The 17,608-nt window shown below is 35.8% G+C and overlaps 2 protein-coding genes across 3 annotated transcripts; both read left to right on the forward strand.

Moving 5' to 3' along the window:
• The first annotated feature begins 245 nt into the window (after window positions 1-245).
• LOC141639019 (auxin-responsive protein IAA8-like) lies at window positions 246-5,241 on the forward strand. Of its 2 annotated transcripts, none has more exons than XM_074448198.1 (6): window positions 246-447; window positions 1,104-1,686; window positions 1,851-2,050; window positions 2,208-2,349; window positions 4,742-4,803; window positions 4,886-5,241. In XM_074448198.1, the coding sequence occupies exons 2-6, from the start codon at window positions 1,190-1,192 to the stop codon at window positions 4,924-4,926; spliced, it is 942 nt and encodes a 313-aa protein (XP_074304299.1). In that variant the 5' UTR covers window positions 246-447; window positions 1,104-1,189; the 3' UTR covers window positions 4,927-5,241. The 2 variants fall into 2 exon arrangements, with proteins under 2 accessions (XP_074304299.1, XP_074304300.1); XM_074448199.1 differs by having other exon boundaries at window positions 344-447; window positions 1,092-1,686.
• Window positions 5,242-6,994: 1,753 nt separating this feature from the next.
• On the forward strand, window positions 6,995-7,693 carry LOC141639023 (uncharacterized). The gene has a single exon (XM_074448204.1). It carries the CDS (start codon window positions 6,995-6,997, stop codon window positions 7,691-7,693), a length of 699 nt encoding a protein of 232 aa, XP_074304305.1.
• Window positions 7,694-17,608: the final 9,915 nt, after the last annotated feature.

Raw genomic sequence — 17,608 nt, forward strand, 5'->3', positions numbered from 1 at the left:
AAGATCCAAAAATACAATTAGTCTTGCTGAAGACGAGTCGAAACAAATGACGGATAATGCCACTCACAAAACGGATAGGGGGGACAAGGTGAGGGCACCCCCATGTACTTCCTTCCCTCCTCTACTTGGGTCATTTGTGAGGAAAAATAATATCCGTCATTCCAAAGTAACGGATACATGCCGTCACATGGGATTTTGTTCCAACTAATTTGCTTTAATTTCCATAGAACAAATTTCTAGAGCTTAAACTTTTGTTGCTTTCTGCTTAATGGAGGGTTCTTAATCTCTCTCTCTCTCTCTAAAAACCTCACTTTTTTTTCTCTTCTTCTTCAACTGTGTTACTCATAAATAAATCATACTTTGTCACCTCAACAAAATACTTCAACTACATTTGTGTTCCTCTAAATAAACTTGATCTACAACCTTAACTTACTTTCTTTAACTAAAGTAAGTTTTTCACCCTACCCATTTTTTTTGTTGTTCATTTTACTTCTTTTTCGCTTATGATCTGTTGAAATTACTCTCTAAATTTCACACTTTTATGTGTTGATTTTATTTACTTGACTTGTTTTTGTATAGTGTTTAAGTAACACTGATGAAGCTCATTTTTTACCCTGATTTTATTTTAAGATTTATTTGCATGCATAATTTCAGTTTAAATTTTTGTTAATTATTGTAGAAAGGGTTTGTGCTTTACCTTGGTGTAGATTTATAAATTACTTTTTGTTGTAATTTACTTTTTTTTTTTTACTCTTGTAATTATGATTGTTTTTAGTATTTTATTGTTTAATTACTTTTGGGTTCTGGAAGAAAGTTATGAATTAATAATAAATTGGAGGAATTATGACTCAAGTTGCAGCTAGTCATCTTCTTTTGACTGATTTCTTGGCTAATATTCATATGACAATTTGTTAAAGTTATGCTAAAAAGATGAACATAAAAGAAAGTTTAAAGCTTTGAATACAATAATCCTGTTTTAGATCCTTTAAAAAAAGGGTGTTTGAATTTTGTTTTCACTTTATGTAGTGTTTATTTATATTTATGTGCTTTTTAAAGATGATGGAATTTGTGTTAAATTTGATGATATAAAGGATTGTTTGCAGGTGTTAAGGAGTTGGGGGGTAGTGTTTGGTTAATTAAGGAGTATTGGATTAGATTTGATTTGATTGTTTTTAGAAGAAATTGATTGATGTCTCCCCCACTACCACTACTAGGTATTGAGGGGGGAGGGCAAAGCAATGATTCATTGGTGCCTTCTCCTACGTCTCCGGAATCCGGACTGAAAGAGCATAACTACTTTGGACTGTCTGATTGTTCTTCTTCTTCTGTTGACAGCTCGAATGTTTCGAGTAATAAAGTCAACCTTAATTTTAAGGCTACTGAGCTAAGGCTTGGACTCCCGGGGTCTCAGTCTCCTGAGAGAGAGAGAGACCCTGAAGATTTCTGTTTGTTGTTTCCTTTGAAAGACGGCAAAGCTTTTGTCTCTGGGAGTAAAAGAGGGTTTTCTGATACTATGGAGAAGACTCCTGCTGAGGCTAATTGGATGTTTAAGTCTGCTGCTGATGTTCCGAAACCAGTGGCTCAAGGGAAAGTTTCAGGAAATTTAGGAGCACCCCAAGCTCCTCAAAAAGCTGCTGTTCAGGAATTGCCTCGTTCCAACAGCAACACTACTGCTCCTGCCGCTAAGTAAGTGTGAATGTCGAACAGCCTGTGCTAGAATGATTTTTTGTGTGCTACTTACTACTAATGGGTGTCAACTGTTTAAAGTAGAATTAGCTCTAATTACCGTGGAAAGTCTGCAATAGTTTATGGACTGGAGCTGATGGATATTGTTTTCCAATTCTTGGCAGGGCGCAAGTTGTAGGATGGCCTCCTATCAGGTCATTCAGGAAAAATACCTTGGCTACCAACTCAAAGAACATGGATCCACTTTTTGTCAAGGTTAGCATGGATGGTGCTCCGTATCTGAGAAAGGTTGATCTCAGTATTTACTCGACTTATGAAGAATTGTCATCTGGCCTTGAGAAAATGTTCAGCTGCTTCACTCTAGGTAAGCCTTCATGATGTGCACACTTCAAGCCTGTAATTTTATTACCATCGGTGGCACAAACTTGGTCAGTTGGTTTTCTCTGTTATTTTGAATCTGTTAAGTTGTGAACCTCATGGCACTATGGGTAAGATTAATACTGAATCTCTGTGTTTTTCAGGTCAGTGTGGATCACATGGTGCATCTGGAAAAGAAAATATGAGTGACATCAAGTTGAAGGATCTGCTGCATGGTTCGGAATATGTTCTGACCTTCGAGGACAAGGACGGTGATTGGATGCTTGTTGGTGATGTCCCATGGGAGTAAGTTTCTCACTGTACTCTCTGTGTAATCGCCCCGGCAATTTGTTCATGATGACTTGTTTTGAATTCTATGAAATGCTAGGAGTTCAGAATTTCTTCAGCTAGTAGACTTGCCATCCAGTTTCATGTAGTAAAATTTTTTGATGCTTTGAGGATGCATGAATTTAGAGCATTAACCTTGTACATCTAACATGTAAGATTGCTGAAACTATTGCCAAGAACCTGCTGAATAGGATCAAAAATATGAAGTAGATTGTATGCAGAAGAAGGCTTGAACTTGGAAAAAAAGAAAGTTATTCGAGTTAAAATCTAAACCGACTATTGGGTCAAAGTGTCGGACGTCTCGGACTACTTCTAAGAGCTTGCTTTACTGCGGGTACTTGTCACTTAGGGGAATAAAGGGAATGGTGAAGGTGACGCGAGGGTGATACGTGAACTATGATCCTCTATGGGGTACTTATTGGCCCATCTTAATCTCCTTCCCCTATCAGCCCCACTCATCTTATTTTCTTTGTATTTTTCAATTATTGTTCTGCTAACAATCACCTCGAATCAAACCAAGGCCTAACTCCTAACCATGCTATTATAAATTTTCTAATCAACGTGGAAGGCTGCTAGTATCCACAAGTCTGACTCTCAGAATGTGTGAGGCAACCAGCCTAAATTGCGTCTTTATGAAACATGTGGCTTGTTGAACAATTTCTTCGATTTTATCTCATGCTCATTCTCACTGCCGTATCCACTTTCTGAATTTTGTGTTTCATGAATGACTAGTGATTGCTCCTAGAGTGCCTTATATTTTAAGCCTCGATTGATTAACACGACTTATTAGGCTTATACATCATCTGTTATCTATGACTGTTTGAAAATGGCTGATCAAGGGTATAATGTCCTCCATTATGGGCTAGTGTCCACCATCTATTGCTTGAAACGTAATAATAAGGTTCCTGTAATCCTTTTCTGAGGATAAAGATGCCAAACATTCAACTGTAAATAAATACTCCGCCCGTTCATTTGGATGGACAAAAAATTTCATTTTTCCTTTATGGGCTATTCTATCCAATTCATTACTTCACTGTTGGGTAAATTTTGACCATAAAAACACTATTCTCTCAAAGATTATGTTCTACCAGACTACTACCTTTCCACTATTTTCCCTGCATCCTCCGCCCACCTTCCCACTTACCCCTTCCTTATAACTTGTGTCATATATGAAAATATTGTGAATCCAAATGAATAAAGGGAGTAAAGTGTATTCTTCCTGTACTCCTGTAGGCAGTATCGGTCTTCATTTTGAAAATGTATGGTATGGTGAATCCATGTTTTCTGTTAGATAGAACTCAAATTGTTCCTCGGGAATTGATTAATGGAGTTCTCCCTCTAAATCTTTCTATCGGAAAGTTTTTGATTTTTTGTTGGAAGAGGGAAAATGTGTCCCTCCATTTCCTTCCTACCCTTTATTGTCAACCGAACAAAGTATTTTTTTTTTCCAATTGCCTCAATCCAAACAAGCCCTTAGGTGTGGAGGGAGGTTAGGGAAGGGAAGTGAAGGGGGAATTGAGCAAAAAAGTTTCCCCTTTAAATTTGCTCATGTGTTAGAGAGATTTGGATTAGGCTTGGAGAAGGGAAAACGGATCCCTCTATTTTCCCCTTACTTCAATTTGCTAACCAAACAAGAGATTTTGCATGTGAAGAATCACATGTTAGGTCTCGTACATCGGAGAAATAGAGATGTTTGATCTAGCTTATAACCCAAGGGGCTACGCCACCCATTGCCAATTGGTTTTGGGTTGGAACCTCCTTGGATTTGTAATGTGGACACTCTCTCTCCTCCTCGGTGGGCGCAGCCCAAGCCTATGTGCGATTCTAACATTGCATCTCTGTCTCCCTTGCCTCCAAATCTCTTGATCCAAACAAGCCTTTAGTTATTTAGTTGGTATACTATTCAAGGCTAGAAACATTTTGGAGGTGAAATGTTATTGTTTTCTTGGAGTCGAATTCCGTCTTGCAGGGATCATTAGGAATAATTGTGTGACTTCGCATAATTAATTTTCGGAAACTTTAAAGTACTGTAACCTATCGTTTTATAGCATGGTCAGAGCTTGCTTTCGTTGTATAACAGATCTTTTGTTGGAAGTTCTAATCAGAGTTCCGTGTTATGTTCTCTATCCTCATTTCTGTTTAGGTCTATCCAAGAATTACTGGTCAATTTTTGTACCCCTAGTGACTAGTAGAACGAGAAAATGAACTTTCCATATAATCCTTATAGAACTTGTGAACTTGTGATTGTATGTATAAATGTTGCGAAGCTGTTCATTGAATCATAGATGTTCTGAACGGGTTTTGTAAAATCTGTCAATTACTTCTCACTGATGCTTTGTTACATATGCAGGATGTTCATCGATTCATGCAAAAGGCTGAAGATTATGAAGGGTTCTGATGCAATTGGCTTAGGTATGTAATTCCACTCTCCAAATCATACAATATCCTATCACTTTACAATGTTCTTGTATAAATAAATATTTGTTATTTGCAGCTCCAAGAGCCATGGAGAAAAAATCTAAATGCCGGAACTAGCTAATGCGCTTCGCCCAAAGAGTGGAAGTTACTATGTAGATTTGGTCATGGTCACCTTAAAATTTCCGATTAACGTTTTAATGTGGTTGTATAACATGCATCCATATTGCATGGGGTATTTTATCAGGTCATCTTAGTTATAAAACTTTCGAGTCAACCAGTTTGTACTGTTTGTAAGCTGGGCCGTTTTTAGATTTTTGTGTGTTTGATTAAATTAAGAATATCATATTGGACATGTAATTTGTTAAATGTATTATGATTATCAAATTCATTAGGACGCCTCTGTCAAAAAAATAACGGAATTACTTTTTTAAATACTCTTTTTCATAAAATTTTCATATTATACCCTTTTCCTAAACATAATTAAATTAACTCTTCTATATACATCTTCTCCTAATATTGAATCTAATTACTCAAAAACTTGAACAATGAATAATAATTCACCAATGTAATTTTGTTTTTTTAGCAATTATTGAACATTTTAATAAAATTATTAGGTTTAATTTTACTGAAATGAATATGCTTAGCAATTATTTTTAATTAGGGTTTGAGTGATGGAAGGTACGGTAGTTGACGGTTGTTCTGGGTATGCGCGGTGGTTAGGGGTTGGCGCGGTGACGATGGTCCGATGAGGGTGGTCATTGCGAGGCGGTTGGGTGGTGTGTTGGTGAGGAAGGACGGCTGGGTGGTGCGTTTGCAACGGTGTCGGATTGTCGGCTGGAGGTTGGGGGTGACGGATGGACTGTAGTAGGTGGTGCGAAAGGTTGGATGGGGTGGTTGGGTTGGTTGTTGGCTTGGACAGTGGTGGGGGCGGAGGTGGTAGGAAAGGGAGATACGGGATGGCTGTGTTGTTTTGTTTTATTTTTTTAATAATAATTAATTAGGTGGTGGTGGGGAGTAGGGGAGGGGAGATACCGGAGTAATTTTTTTTTAGTTTTTAGTTTTTTTATTGATTAATTTAATTTGATTTTTGTATCAATTAAATGTAATAATTTATTTTTTATTTACTCGGAATTTTACGACAATGGCTATTTTGAAGAGGTTGTGCGAAAGCGTGAATACTTTCTATTGAGACTCTGTTGCGTCGGTGTCCATTGTGCATAATAGTTTGATATTGTCCGCTTTAGACAAAGTCCTCACGAATTTACTCTCGGGCTCCCTCCCAAAAGGCCTCGTACTATTATATTCTTTGGACATTTATAAGGATAATCTTTCACCTTTAATGTGTAACATGAGTTTGTACCCTAATAATATAAAAGGGTCTTGCTAACAATTTACTAATTATCGTCAACAATTAATGTCAATTTCCAAGTTTGCCCTCCATAACATAACTCCATATCCGTCTCACTAAAACACAAATGCAATTTCCGTCTCACTAAAACACAAGTCACCGTCTCACTAAAATATTTCAAACAAAAAAAAAGACGGTTTTTCAAAAAAAAAAAATGCGGTATTTGTAATTAACAACATGAACGGGAACGATTTTAACAACGATTTCAACAATGAAGCTAGTAACGAGGTGAGTTTACGATTTAGTTTTGTCTAAAATTTATGTTTTATTATCGATTGAATCCCGAATTAGGATAGATGCCTTGATTGTAGACGGAATTATGATAGAATTCGTAACGGATTTAGTTGAAAATGCAATCGAAAAAAAAAAAAAAAAAGACGAAATGGGCTGGACGAAGAGAATTTTCGTCTAGGGCAGGTGTTGGACGAAAAATCTTTTCGTCCAGTATGGGCCATTTCGTGTAATTTTTTTTTCCGTCTTATATATATTTTTTTTTTAATTTTTTCCGACTCGTTTTGTATAAAACAATTAAAATAATTAATTCCCGTCTTTGTATTATATTTTTTTATTTTTTATTTTTTCCGACTCGTTTTGTATAAAACAATTAAAATAATTAATTACCGTCTTTATATTATATTTTTTTCTTTATTTTTTCCGACTCATTTTGTATAAAACAATTAAAATAATTAATTACCGTCTTTGTATTATATTTTTTTTATTTTTATTTTTTCCGACTCGTTTCGTACAAAATAATTAATTATTAACTAATTTATCAAAATGCGTGCGCATGTGAATAACGATGGAGACGGTATTGATTACTCAGATCATTTTACGACTACCATATTCTTTGCATCAAGTATGGAAGCGTTTAATTGGGCATATGAGATCGGACTCCGACTCGGGTTTGGTATAAAAAGAGCAAGCAACAAGAGAGTTGGTCGTAACGCGAATTTGAGACAAGATTATTTTGTTTGTCGGATGGGTGGAAGAGGTCCCGTAAATAAGGATGCCGATTCTTTAATGAGAGGTAACACGGCTACCGCGTGGTGCAAATGCAAATTTTCAATGAAAGTTGTTGAATTGCAAGAGAATAAGTGGAAGCTTGTCATGAGATCCGGGTTTCATAATCATGCTTTAACGTTGTATTGTGACGGCGACAGATACTTTGCAAAATTTGATGAAGATGAGTTGGCTTATATCGATGCCCAAGTTAGAGCTCACGTTAGACCGGCAATTATTAGTGCGGGTTTGCATCAGCGGAATCCGGAAAAGTCAAGACCTAATCGGCGACAAATGTACAATCGTTCTCAGAAAGTAAGGGCCGAGGAAAGAGATGGGAGAAACCCGGCACAACAGATGCTAGCACTTGCGGTTCAGCATAAGTACGTTCATTATTGGGTCATTGATCAGGAGACCGATGAGCTAACCCACGTGTTCATGGCTCATCCAGAAGCCGTTAAGATGTTTCGATCATAATATTATGTGGTACTGATCGATTCCACGTACAAGAAAAATTTATACCGTCTTCCGCTTGTTGAGATGGTTGGAGTCACATCCGTCGGGAAGAGCTTTGTCATCGCGTATGATCTTGTGAAACATGAGTCCGAGGATGGATATCTGTGGGTCTTACGGAAACTGAAGGCCCTTCTCAATGATGCCGTTCAACCTAATGCTATTGTTACTGATTGCGAGGCAGGTTTGTTGAACGCGATTCCCACTGTTTTTCCGGATTCGTCTCACTTGCTATGTCTTTGGCATATATATTCTAACGTTGAGACGAAAGCACTTGATATCACGGGTCGGGATAGTTGGGCTAAGCACATAACTTGTAACTTGTTTGAAGTGGTTGTCGAGGCGGAGACCAAAGATAAGTTTAATGTGGCGTGGGGCAATTTCGCAAGGCAATGGGCGGGAGTGGCGGCTTATATTGAGAGGCAATGGTTCCCGCACTTGGAAAAATGGGCCAAGTATAGAACAACCAAGATAACTCATTTTGAGAACACTTCTACATCCCGGGTTGAGTCGGCTCATGCGAATTTGAAGAGATGGTTGAATAGCGCGAAACTGGCCATTGATAGCATGTGGATTCGGTTTCATTCTTTGATGGAAACGCAACATGTTGAGATCCGACACTCGTTGGAGTTATCTAGATCGAGGCGGTTGACGGGGATTCATCGATTATTTTCCAGACTTTCTTATAAAATATCAAAGAATGTCATCATTGAATTGCGTGGAAAATTCGAAAGAGGTGCCAAGATGACGGAAGATGCCTTGATGATCAATTGCGGTTGTGTAAAGGCTACTACACTTGGTTTGATATGTGCTTGTTCACTTCATCGCATTGCTAGAAACGGATCTCGGGTCCCTGTTGATGTGTTACATGCATTTTGGAGGAAGTTGAAGTACGATGGTTCCGAGGCAATGCCGGCTTGTGACGATGATCGATTGGAGGAGTTATTCGATGAAATTCGGAATGCAGATCCGAGTATGAGATCATCCATGTTCGATGGCCTTTACTCTGAGATACATCCGGTTGAGGAGGATGTAAACGAGCCTCGGGTGAACGAGAACCCTGGAGGACGTCCGAGTAGGGTAACTCGTAGAGAGCCGTCCGCCGTTGAGCATGCACGAGTTCGGGTTCGAGTAGGCAGAGTTGTTTCTTGTCATCGACAATCTTTCCGGCTTCGGCAAACTGAAACATTACAGCACGTGCAGTCTGCAAATTGACAAAAATAACTAAGACATTTTAAAAATTATCGACAGTAAGAAAATTAAACAATTATTACAACAACGGTAAGTAAAATTATTACCTCAGTAGGAATATCAAAATCATCATGTGCAGCGGGGGCATCATGGTGGTCGGGATCAATGATCAACGGGTGAGAATTCTCATTATACCAATCCTCATAATCTGGCGTCGTCTCACCCGGGAAACTAACTGGTCTCGATCTACGAGAAAGGTGAACCAAGTGATCCTCCGAGCAATCCCAAAGATGATCAGCAATCGCAGCCCCGACACTAACCTCGTACCCTATCCCCGAAGCAGGACGATGCGCTACCGTTCTCGTAATGGGATTGGGTATTATCTTCACATACCCAAACTGTCGTAAACACCGGTCAGGCTGGTACGGCTCGGCTATGTCCATGAAATGAACACAACCGGCAAACAGAGTACGAGGATGATACTCCTCCTGACGCGGCCCGTACGGATCCCACCTAATGGAAGCATAAGTAAGCCCATCTAACAACCTCCGATACTCCAACAATTTCTCCGCATTTTGAGCGAAGGGACCAACGGATCTCCAAGAACACGACCGAGACTAAGTAGGGTCAATTACCGAAGGTGGACCGGGTTTGAACATAGGAAAATACTCATAGATCCACGATTGCAACAAAGTCAAGCAACCACCAATAGTCTTCACACCAGCACATGAAGCCACACCCAACTGTCGGTACATGAAGGCTAGTACACCGGCTCCCCAAGCGTAGTGGTGTACACAATCAGTATCATTCACTAAAGAAAACAACTGAGGACGTAACCTATCACCTGATTTGTCGACAAAAAGTGTCGACTCCAACACCGCAGCCAAAAACCCCTAAGCAAAAACAACATCACAACTAGCTGTCGCCATGTCACAAACTGCATCTACCAATATACCCCCACTCTTGTAAATAGGGGCCTTCTTACTAGGGTTTAACGACAACCTCAACTCGTTTGCTGAAATCTCAAAGAAGCCACAAACAAACATAAGGGGATCCGCCAACGTCCCGTCCTTACTCTCCACCTTACAACAGTTACCATCAACCCGAACACCTAAGATCTACGCAACATCGTGAAGGAGTATGGACATCTCCCCAAAAGGCATGTAAAAACTGTTAGTGTCGGGTTGTCATCTCTCAACGAAAGCAGAAATAAGGGGCATGTTAAAATACTCGGCCATGGAATCTAATAGGTGAGAAAGACCACTACCGTCATACATAGTCTGAACGGCCGAAGGTAGTTGCCAACAACTCAACAACCTCGTCCTACCAAATCGGTGGTAACCCGTCAAAACTGTTCGACCGACCTCATTAGAAGTCGGCCATAAGGTGTTGGCAATGTGCCCCCCAAAGCTGGGAATCACGTGGGGAAACATCAGACCACCCAGAACACGATCGGAAATTAACCAAGAGACATCCTTACCCGACTTCTTCTTCTTCGGAGCCACGACACTACTAAAACTACCATCCGACATCCGCTGAAAACGCCCCTCCTCATCCCGTCTACGAGGCACCCTACGCACTCGCTCATCACCCGCCTCCTCCTCACCAGACCGAGCCACCTCCTCCAACTGATCCGCAGTCCACGACTGGGTACTACCATCTCCAACCTCAGACTCAAACTGGAGCCCCTTTCAAGCTCGAACGTGACACTCTTTTCCTCCACCGGCCATCTATTCAAAAAATAATAAAAACGCATTGATTACTTAAATTAATTGTTGGAAATCATGTTTTAAATATCACATATTTTAGTTTAAAGTTTTAGTCATAAAAACTTAAAGATCTTATGCATGCAAAACTAGAAAAGAGTAAGGAAAAATCGATTCATACCATATGAATATTTCGGCCATTATGGGCACCGACAAGATCTCCTACTTGTTAGTTCTTGAGCTATAATGAATATTAGGATGATCCTCCAAAAATCCCAAAGTAGAGATTCTCCTCTTGATTGCACCCAAGATTATCCCATATCCCCACTAAATAATATTAGCTAGATATTAGTTTAGTAGTTTACCTTAAAATTGATTATTAACACTCATATATTACATTAATAATTTTAGTAATCTTTTATGAACAATTTGATCATAATTTCTCTAATTTTTGGAGAAAGATGAACAAGAGAGAGAGTTTGCATGTATGTTGAGTGGTTGAGTGTATTAGAAAATATATGAGAACAAAAAACTCTCTTGATGAGAGAATGGCCACCGGTTTTGGTGAGGAGGAGGACCAATATATGGTCCTTCACTTTTCCTTTTGTTCTTTTCTATACCTTAGGCTTGTAAGGCTAGGTGTAGGTTAGTTATCATTAGCTTATTTTATCTCATAAAATAATTCACCCACTAACACCCTTTACACTCATTATTTCGGTCCATCTATATAAAATGGACTACCATTTTATTTTGTCAATTTGTCAATTGTCACACAATATGTTACATGTAGTATGATACATGTTATTAATTAATTTAATGCATATTTATCACATAAATATCATTTTATAAATTAATTAAATTACATACAACAAATTGACTAGTAATACTTGATCACATAAATAAAATGGGTCATATAATTATAATTCACAACATTTTGTAATTATAATTAACCATTCATTCTTATCTCTATTGTTTCTCAAACAATAAATAATTTTAGTAACAAAGCATTTTATTACTAAAATAAATCTTATTTAATCCCATTACAATAAGATTATCATATTCTCTCTCACAAATGAATTGTTCAATTTTAAGGAATTGATCAACTTGTATCGTCATACAATTAATCAACTTTACAGATAAGGGCATCATCCTTTAGGTGTGACCTTAAGGGATCAACTGACTACCACTGTCCCACGACAGTAACGTCAAACTCTAGCAAGCCAATCGTTACCGATTAATGTTGATGAGTTGACTATAAAATGAATCATCCCTTACGTATTCTTAAGATGAGATTTAAACATGTGATCAATATGATCGACAATTGTGATCGCATTATTGTCGGAGGACACATATTTCAACATTAATAAAACAAAGAATTTATAAATATAAGTTTAAGTAAATTAAAAAATTAAAATAAAACAAAATATCCCCGAACGGGGTTTATTAGTAATAATTAATTAATATTTTACGAAAACAAAACGAGACGGAAATTTTTTTTTTAAAAAAATTTAAAAAATAAAATAAATAAATTTACAACGAGTTCGCCATGGACGAGATTTATTATTAATAATTTATTAGTTTTTAACGCTAACAAAACAAGACGGAAAAATAAGTTTTAAAAAATTTTAAAAATAAAATAAATAATTTTACAACGAGTTCGCCACGGACGAGGTTTATTATTAATAATTTATTAGTTTTTAACGATAACAAAACAAGACGGAAAAATAAGTTGTTAAAAAAAAGAAAAACAAACGAGAAATTAAAAAAAAAAAAAGAAAAAAAAAACGCGAAAATGGGCTTGGACGAAGAACATTTTCGTCCAGGTCCAGGCCCAGACGAAAATGTTTTTCGTCCAAGACCCATAATGGACGAAGAACATTTTCGTCTGGGCCTGGACCTGGACGAAAATGTTCTTCGTCCCAACCCAGGTTTTTTTTTTTTTTTTTTTTGAATTTTGCGATTGTTTTTTTGCAAAACACGACTTAATCCGATTCAAATCAAGGCATCTATCCTAATTCCGTCTACAATAAAGGCATCTATCCTAATTCAGTCACAAATTTACAAACTAAGAAAATACTAAAAAAAAAATATTAATAACAATCACATACCTTGTTGAATGTTTGAATTTGATGACGGAAATGATGCGGTCGAAACGGTTTTTTGTTGTTATGTGAGTCGGGTTTTTTTTTCAAAATTTGGAAGTGTGAATGGTTAGTTTTTGAATAATATGGAAAATATAAGGGGGAGTGTGAGGGAGGGGCAAGTTTGGAAGTTCATTAAAATTGTCGACGATAATTAGTAAATTGTCGACGATCTTTAGTAGGCAGGATATAAAATTGATGCATCACGCATGTTAGCTCATTTAATAAATGGGCCTGTTTGGAACAATTCCATTTGTTATCTTGGCTCATTTCAGTTGCCTTCTTTTCTTAGAGGCTTGTGAGGATTATGGGCCCGTTTGGATCAGTTCAATATTGTTGCTCCATCCTTTTGTTTGATTTCTTCCACCTTCGTGTTTTAGTCAATTCCTTTGAATTATTCCGCTTTATCTTTTTGCCTTTTCACATCTCCCTCATTAAACCTTGTAAAAACGACTTGATTCGGGTGACTTGTTCTGAATAACCCGACCAGAACACGATTCTCACTTCAATTGAGGACCTAAATCGACTCGAAACCCGAAAATGGCCTGAACATGACTAGACCAAATCTGACCCAAATCCTTACACAAACTTACCTGGTCCGAATTAACCCGTACCCAAGCCAATTGACGCATTTGACAAGTCGTTCGTGAAACACCCTATGCGATGTGTTGGGTGTTTCTTTTGAACCCCGTTTTGCTAAATAAACTTTGTTAGACCCCCATCCCCTATTTACTAAATGAATAGGCAATCTCACAAATTTTCCCTCCAAAAAGCATCTTTCTAAATAAGGTAACTAATAACACTTATGTATAGATTAACTAAGGTAACTAATAATCATAATAATTTATTTCATTAACATATTATCTTTTCATTAAAATTAATCTTTTCATCAAATTATATTTTTTTGACTAAACTCTAATCTATAATCTTTTAATTAAAATATTTTAATAAAAAAAATTGTATCAAACTATGATTTATTAAATATTTTACTGATTCTATTATCTGAAAATGATTTGACTCATATACTATGTATGAAACCAAATTAAACCTTTTTAATTACTTTCGAGACGAAAAAAATGAGAAAATTTATAAATTGGAATCCTTAACTTTGCATTATAAAAAAGATATTATTTACAAAAGTACATTTCAACATGCTACTCAATTCTTTTAATTAATTTTCAGTTTCAACTTTTTATTTCTCAACACAAAATGCAATGGTGAGAAAAATGAACAACTAATGAGATACCACTATCATATATCTAATTTAGTAAAAAAAAAATAAAAAAAATTATAAGCCGTGTATTTAATGCATGGGTCTAACCTAATTAAGTAATATAAAAATAAAAATTCTATAAATACCGCACATTTATTGCGCCGGATCTAAACTAGTTATAATAATTAGTTTAGTTTTCAACATTATTTCCATAACAGAATCATAAAAAATTCGTATGGAAATAAAATAAAAGAATCTTACTTGGATTTTAGGATCCATCACCAAAATTCTAACTCGAACTCTAACCCTCATATTTTACAAAATTTTATTTGATCAAACAGCAAATTTTAAACATAGATGGAACAAAGTAAAGCACTCGATTATTATTCACTGACAATTTTATTACATTGGTTTTTCTTAAGGTTTATTACAAGAGTAAAAAAATGTTCTAATGATTCTAGTATGCTATAGCAATAACAATATTAAAGGTGGAAGTCACATAATCAAATCTTGACCTCTTAAATTAGATTTTCTATCATGATCTGATCCAATTTAGATCGAATTCCATGTTGAATTTATTTCAACAGTTTAAAAAAACAAAGGAATACGCACGCTAATCATACAAAAATAAATAACGGCCTCAAAAAATGGTCCCAAATATGAAATTATCCGCGAATTGGCCACTACTTTTAGGCGTTTAGCAACTAGGAAAAAATGATACGGAAATGTTTCTTGTGGAAATGCGATTGACTTTAACTTAAAGCTAAATTGTAAAAAAAAAAAAAAAAAAAAAAAAAAAAAAAAAAAACTTAAAATATGATTACGTTATGCAATTAGTCTCACTATAGACGGATATATTCGTCTATAATTATAGACGGATCAAATATGCTTAAAATGGTGATATTTTTGGGCTCCACCATGTAACTTATTATTTGTCTTATGCTTAAAACGGATGAATATTTAGACCGTCTATAAATATAAACGAATATCACCTGTCTATAATGAGAATTTGGGTACGTTATTATTCCGAGATATTTATCCACAAGTATTAAATGTTGATATGCCCACCTCATTGACCTTAGTCATTACTTCGTTTCTCTAGAAAGTAGAAAGTAAAAAAATTAGTGCTAAATGTTGACATTTAACCTCAGACTTATCATAGCCAAGGAGATAAACGTGTAAGTGCACTTTGTTCTCTCACGTTGGGTCAAGGGTCTTGTGGTTTTCAAGATAACGTATATCATAGTGAAGGAGATGAATCTCTAAGACGCTTTATTGAGTCTTGTCGTAGGTATTTTCTCGTTCGTATTGACTAAGACGCAGTAAGGATAGATTTATGGGGTTCGTTGGTTCCCGTGAGGAAGATTATCATTGCCAAGGAGATGAATCTCCGAGACTCTTTTTGGGCCTTGTTGCGAGGTATTTCTCCGAAGCTTCATCAATCAAGAATAGCAAAGATGGGTGTTTTCCTATGGGCCGCTACTCGTCCAAAGAAAGTTTGTTGTGTATGTTGAGTTTGAAGTTCATGTTCGGACATCCGTAAACGCCATCAACACGTTATAGATAACCGATGCAATTACCATGTTGTTTTAGTTTATGTTATTAGTAGTACTTTGGGGTTTTATGTTGTAGTTATAGGTATGGCTAGTAGTGTCGTACTCACTAGAATGTAAAAAACACTTTCTTTACTTTAAAAAAAAAAAAAAAAAAAAACCCTCAGACTTAGAGAGTTTTCACATGGAAAACAAATGTCTATACTTATGTCAACACTAAAACGCCAACATAACAAGAGCCCATTTTCTCTCCATTTCCTCAAAAGAAATGGAGAGGCAAGTACCTATTAATGATCCGGATCGCATATTGACAACATCTAATGGTTCTAAATTTACGCATAAAAATAAAGGAAAATGAGGGTGAAAGAGGAAATTATTATTTAAGGAGATTGTGAGAGGAAATAGAGAGAAAAGAAATGAAGATGATCCATGTCCTAATCACAATGCCTCAATATATTCACCTAGTCTTATCTAGAGATGAGCAAAAATATACGAAACGATTTTAATATACGGATACGATACGATATACGGTTTCAATTAAACAAATTTCCGTATACACGATACGGTTTTCAAAAAACCGTATCGTATCCAGGTCGAGCAAAAACAAAACCGGGTATACGGTTTTTGAAAATTAAAAAAAAAAAAAAAACCAAAAATATCTTACAAAAACTAAATAATTAACTAAAATCACTTTAACTTGTCCACTTTTTTTCCCTAATGCATTTGTATAATGAATATTGAAATTTTGATTATTTTAATATGTAATTTATTATTAGGGTGTACCTGTTTTATCACGTATGCAATAAACTGAACAACAAACAAGTGAAATCCGTATCCGGGTATACGAAAACCGGATATACGGAAAAAAAACGGGTATACGGTTAAACCGGGTCGGATCCGTATCGACAAAATTGTGAATTTAAAAACCGTATACACGATACGGTTTTCAAAACCGTATCGGATATACGGTTTTGCTCAGCCCTAGTCTTATCCTTATGTTACCAATACAAATGAGTTGTTTTCAATTGATCTAACAATATGTTAGATTGTCAACATTTTTGAACAAATTTTTATTTAAGCAGGTGTAAGCTTGAAATAGGTCTAAAATTACATCACATACACTTTGTAGTACAGTAATAATTAGTACTTCGTATCAATTTAAGCAGAGCATAAATTATACCATCACTTATAATACAACTCATGGTGTAATTTCTAAGCTTTATAATAAAATTTTCGAGTTTTGTTATAACGATTCTGAGATTTACTATAAATTTTCTGAGCCCGTTCACTTAAACATTAAGCCCAAAACATTGCACGTAAGGTCAGTTAAATTTGAATGTTGACGTCAAAAAATGAAAATGTACCTTATAAACTTTTAAAAAAAATCAAAAAAAAAATCCATATAAACTCAGTTAGATATAAGATGATTGTAAAATGATATCGTACAACCGGAGGTAGAATTCTATCTAGTTGTGTAATTAGAGTTAGATGTATATTTTTAGTTCGGTTTACCATTTGAAGACGATTTTAAGAAAGATTTACTATTCTCTTGTTAGGTAAAACATCAATTAATGGGACATTTTTGACAATGAATAAGCTTGTTGAAGATAAAATGATGCTTTAGTTTGTTGTGGAATGACATGAGTTGAATCTTGAATATTTGTCTCATGTTGTGAAGTTTACCTAATCACAATCACAAATCACAAATCACTTTGATTAGATTTTGAAAAATGTAATGTCACAATATGCTGCTTCTTTAGTGGTTCTGGTAACTTCTTTTTGCAAGATAATGATAAAACTTTATTTTCGGATATTATTATGTGGTTGGCAATTAGTCATACTTACGTATAAGTTTACCATAACTGCTCTTTTATTGTCAAATTATTGGTACAAGTTGAAGAAAATCAACTTTGAATAAACTATATTTAATAAATAGAAATATAGGATGGCTGTGAATTTGCAATTGATTCTTAAATTATTTAGTAAAACGTAAGAGGTTATTATCATTTTTTGTAATGTGTAAATTATGTGTAAATTCTTATGATTAGTAAGAAGCTAATATATTTTTCTTGAGC

This window comes from Silene latifolia, unplaced genomic scaffold (assembly GCF_048544455.1).
Source record: "Silene latifolia isolate original U9 population unplaced genomic scaffold, ASM4854445v1 scaffold_257, whole genome shotgun sequence".
NCBI lineage: Eukaryota > Viridiplantae > Streptophyta > Magnoliopsida > Caryophyllales > Caryophyllaceae > Silene > Silene latifolia.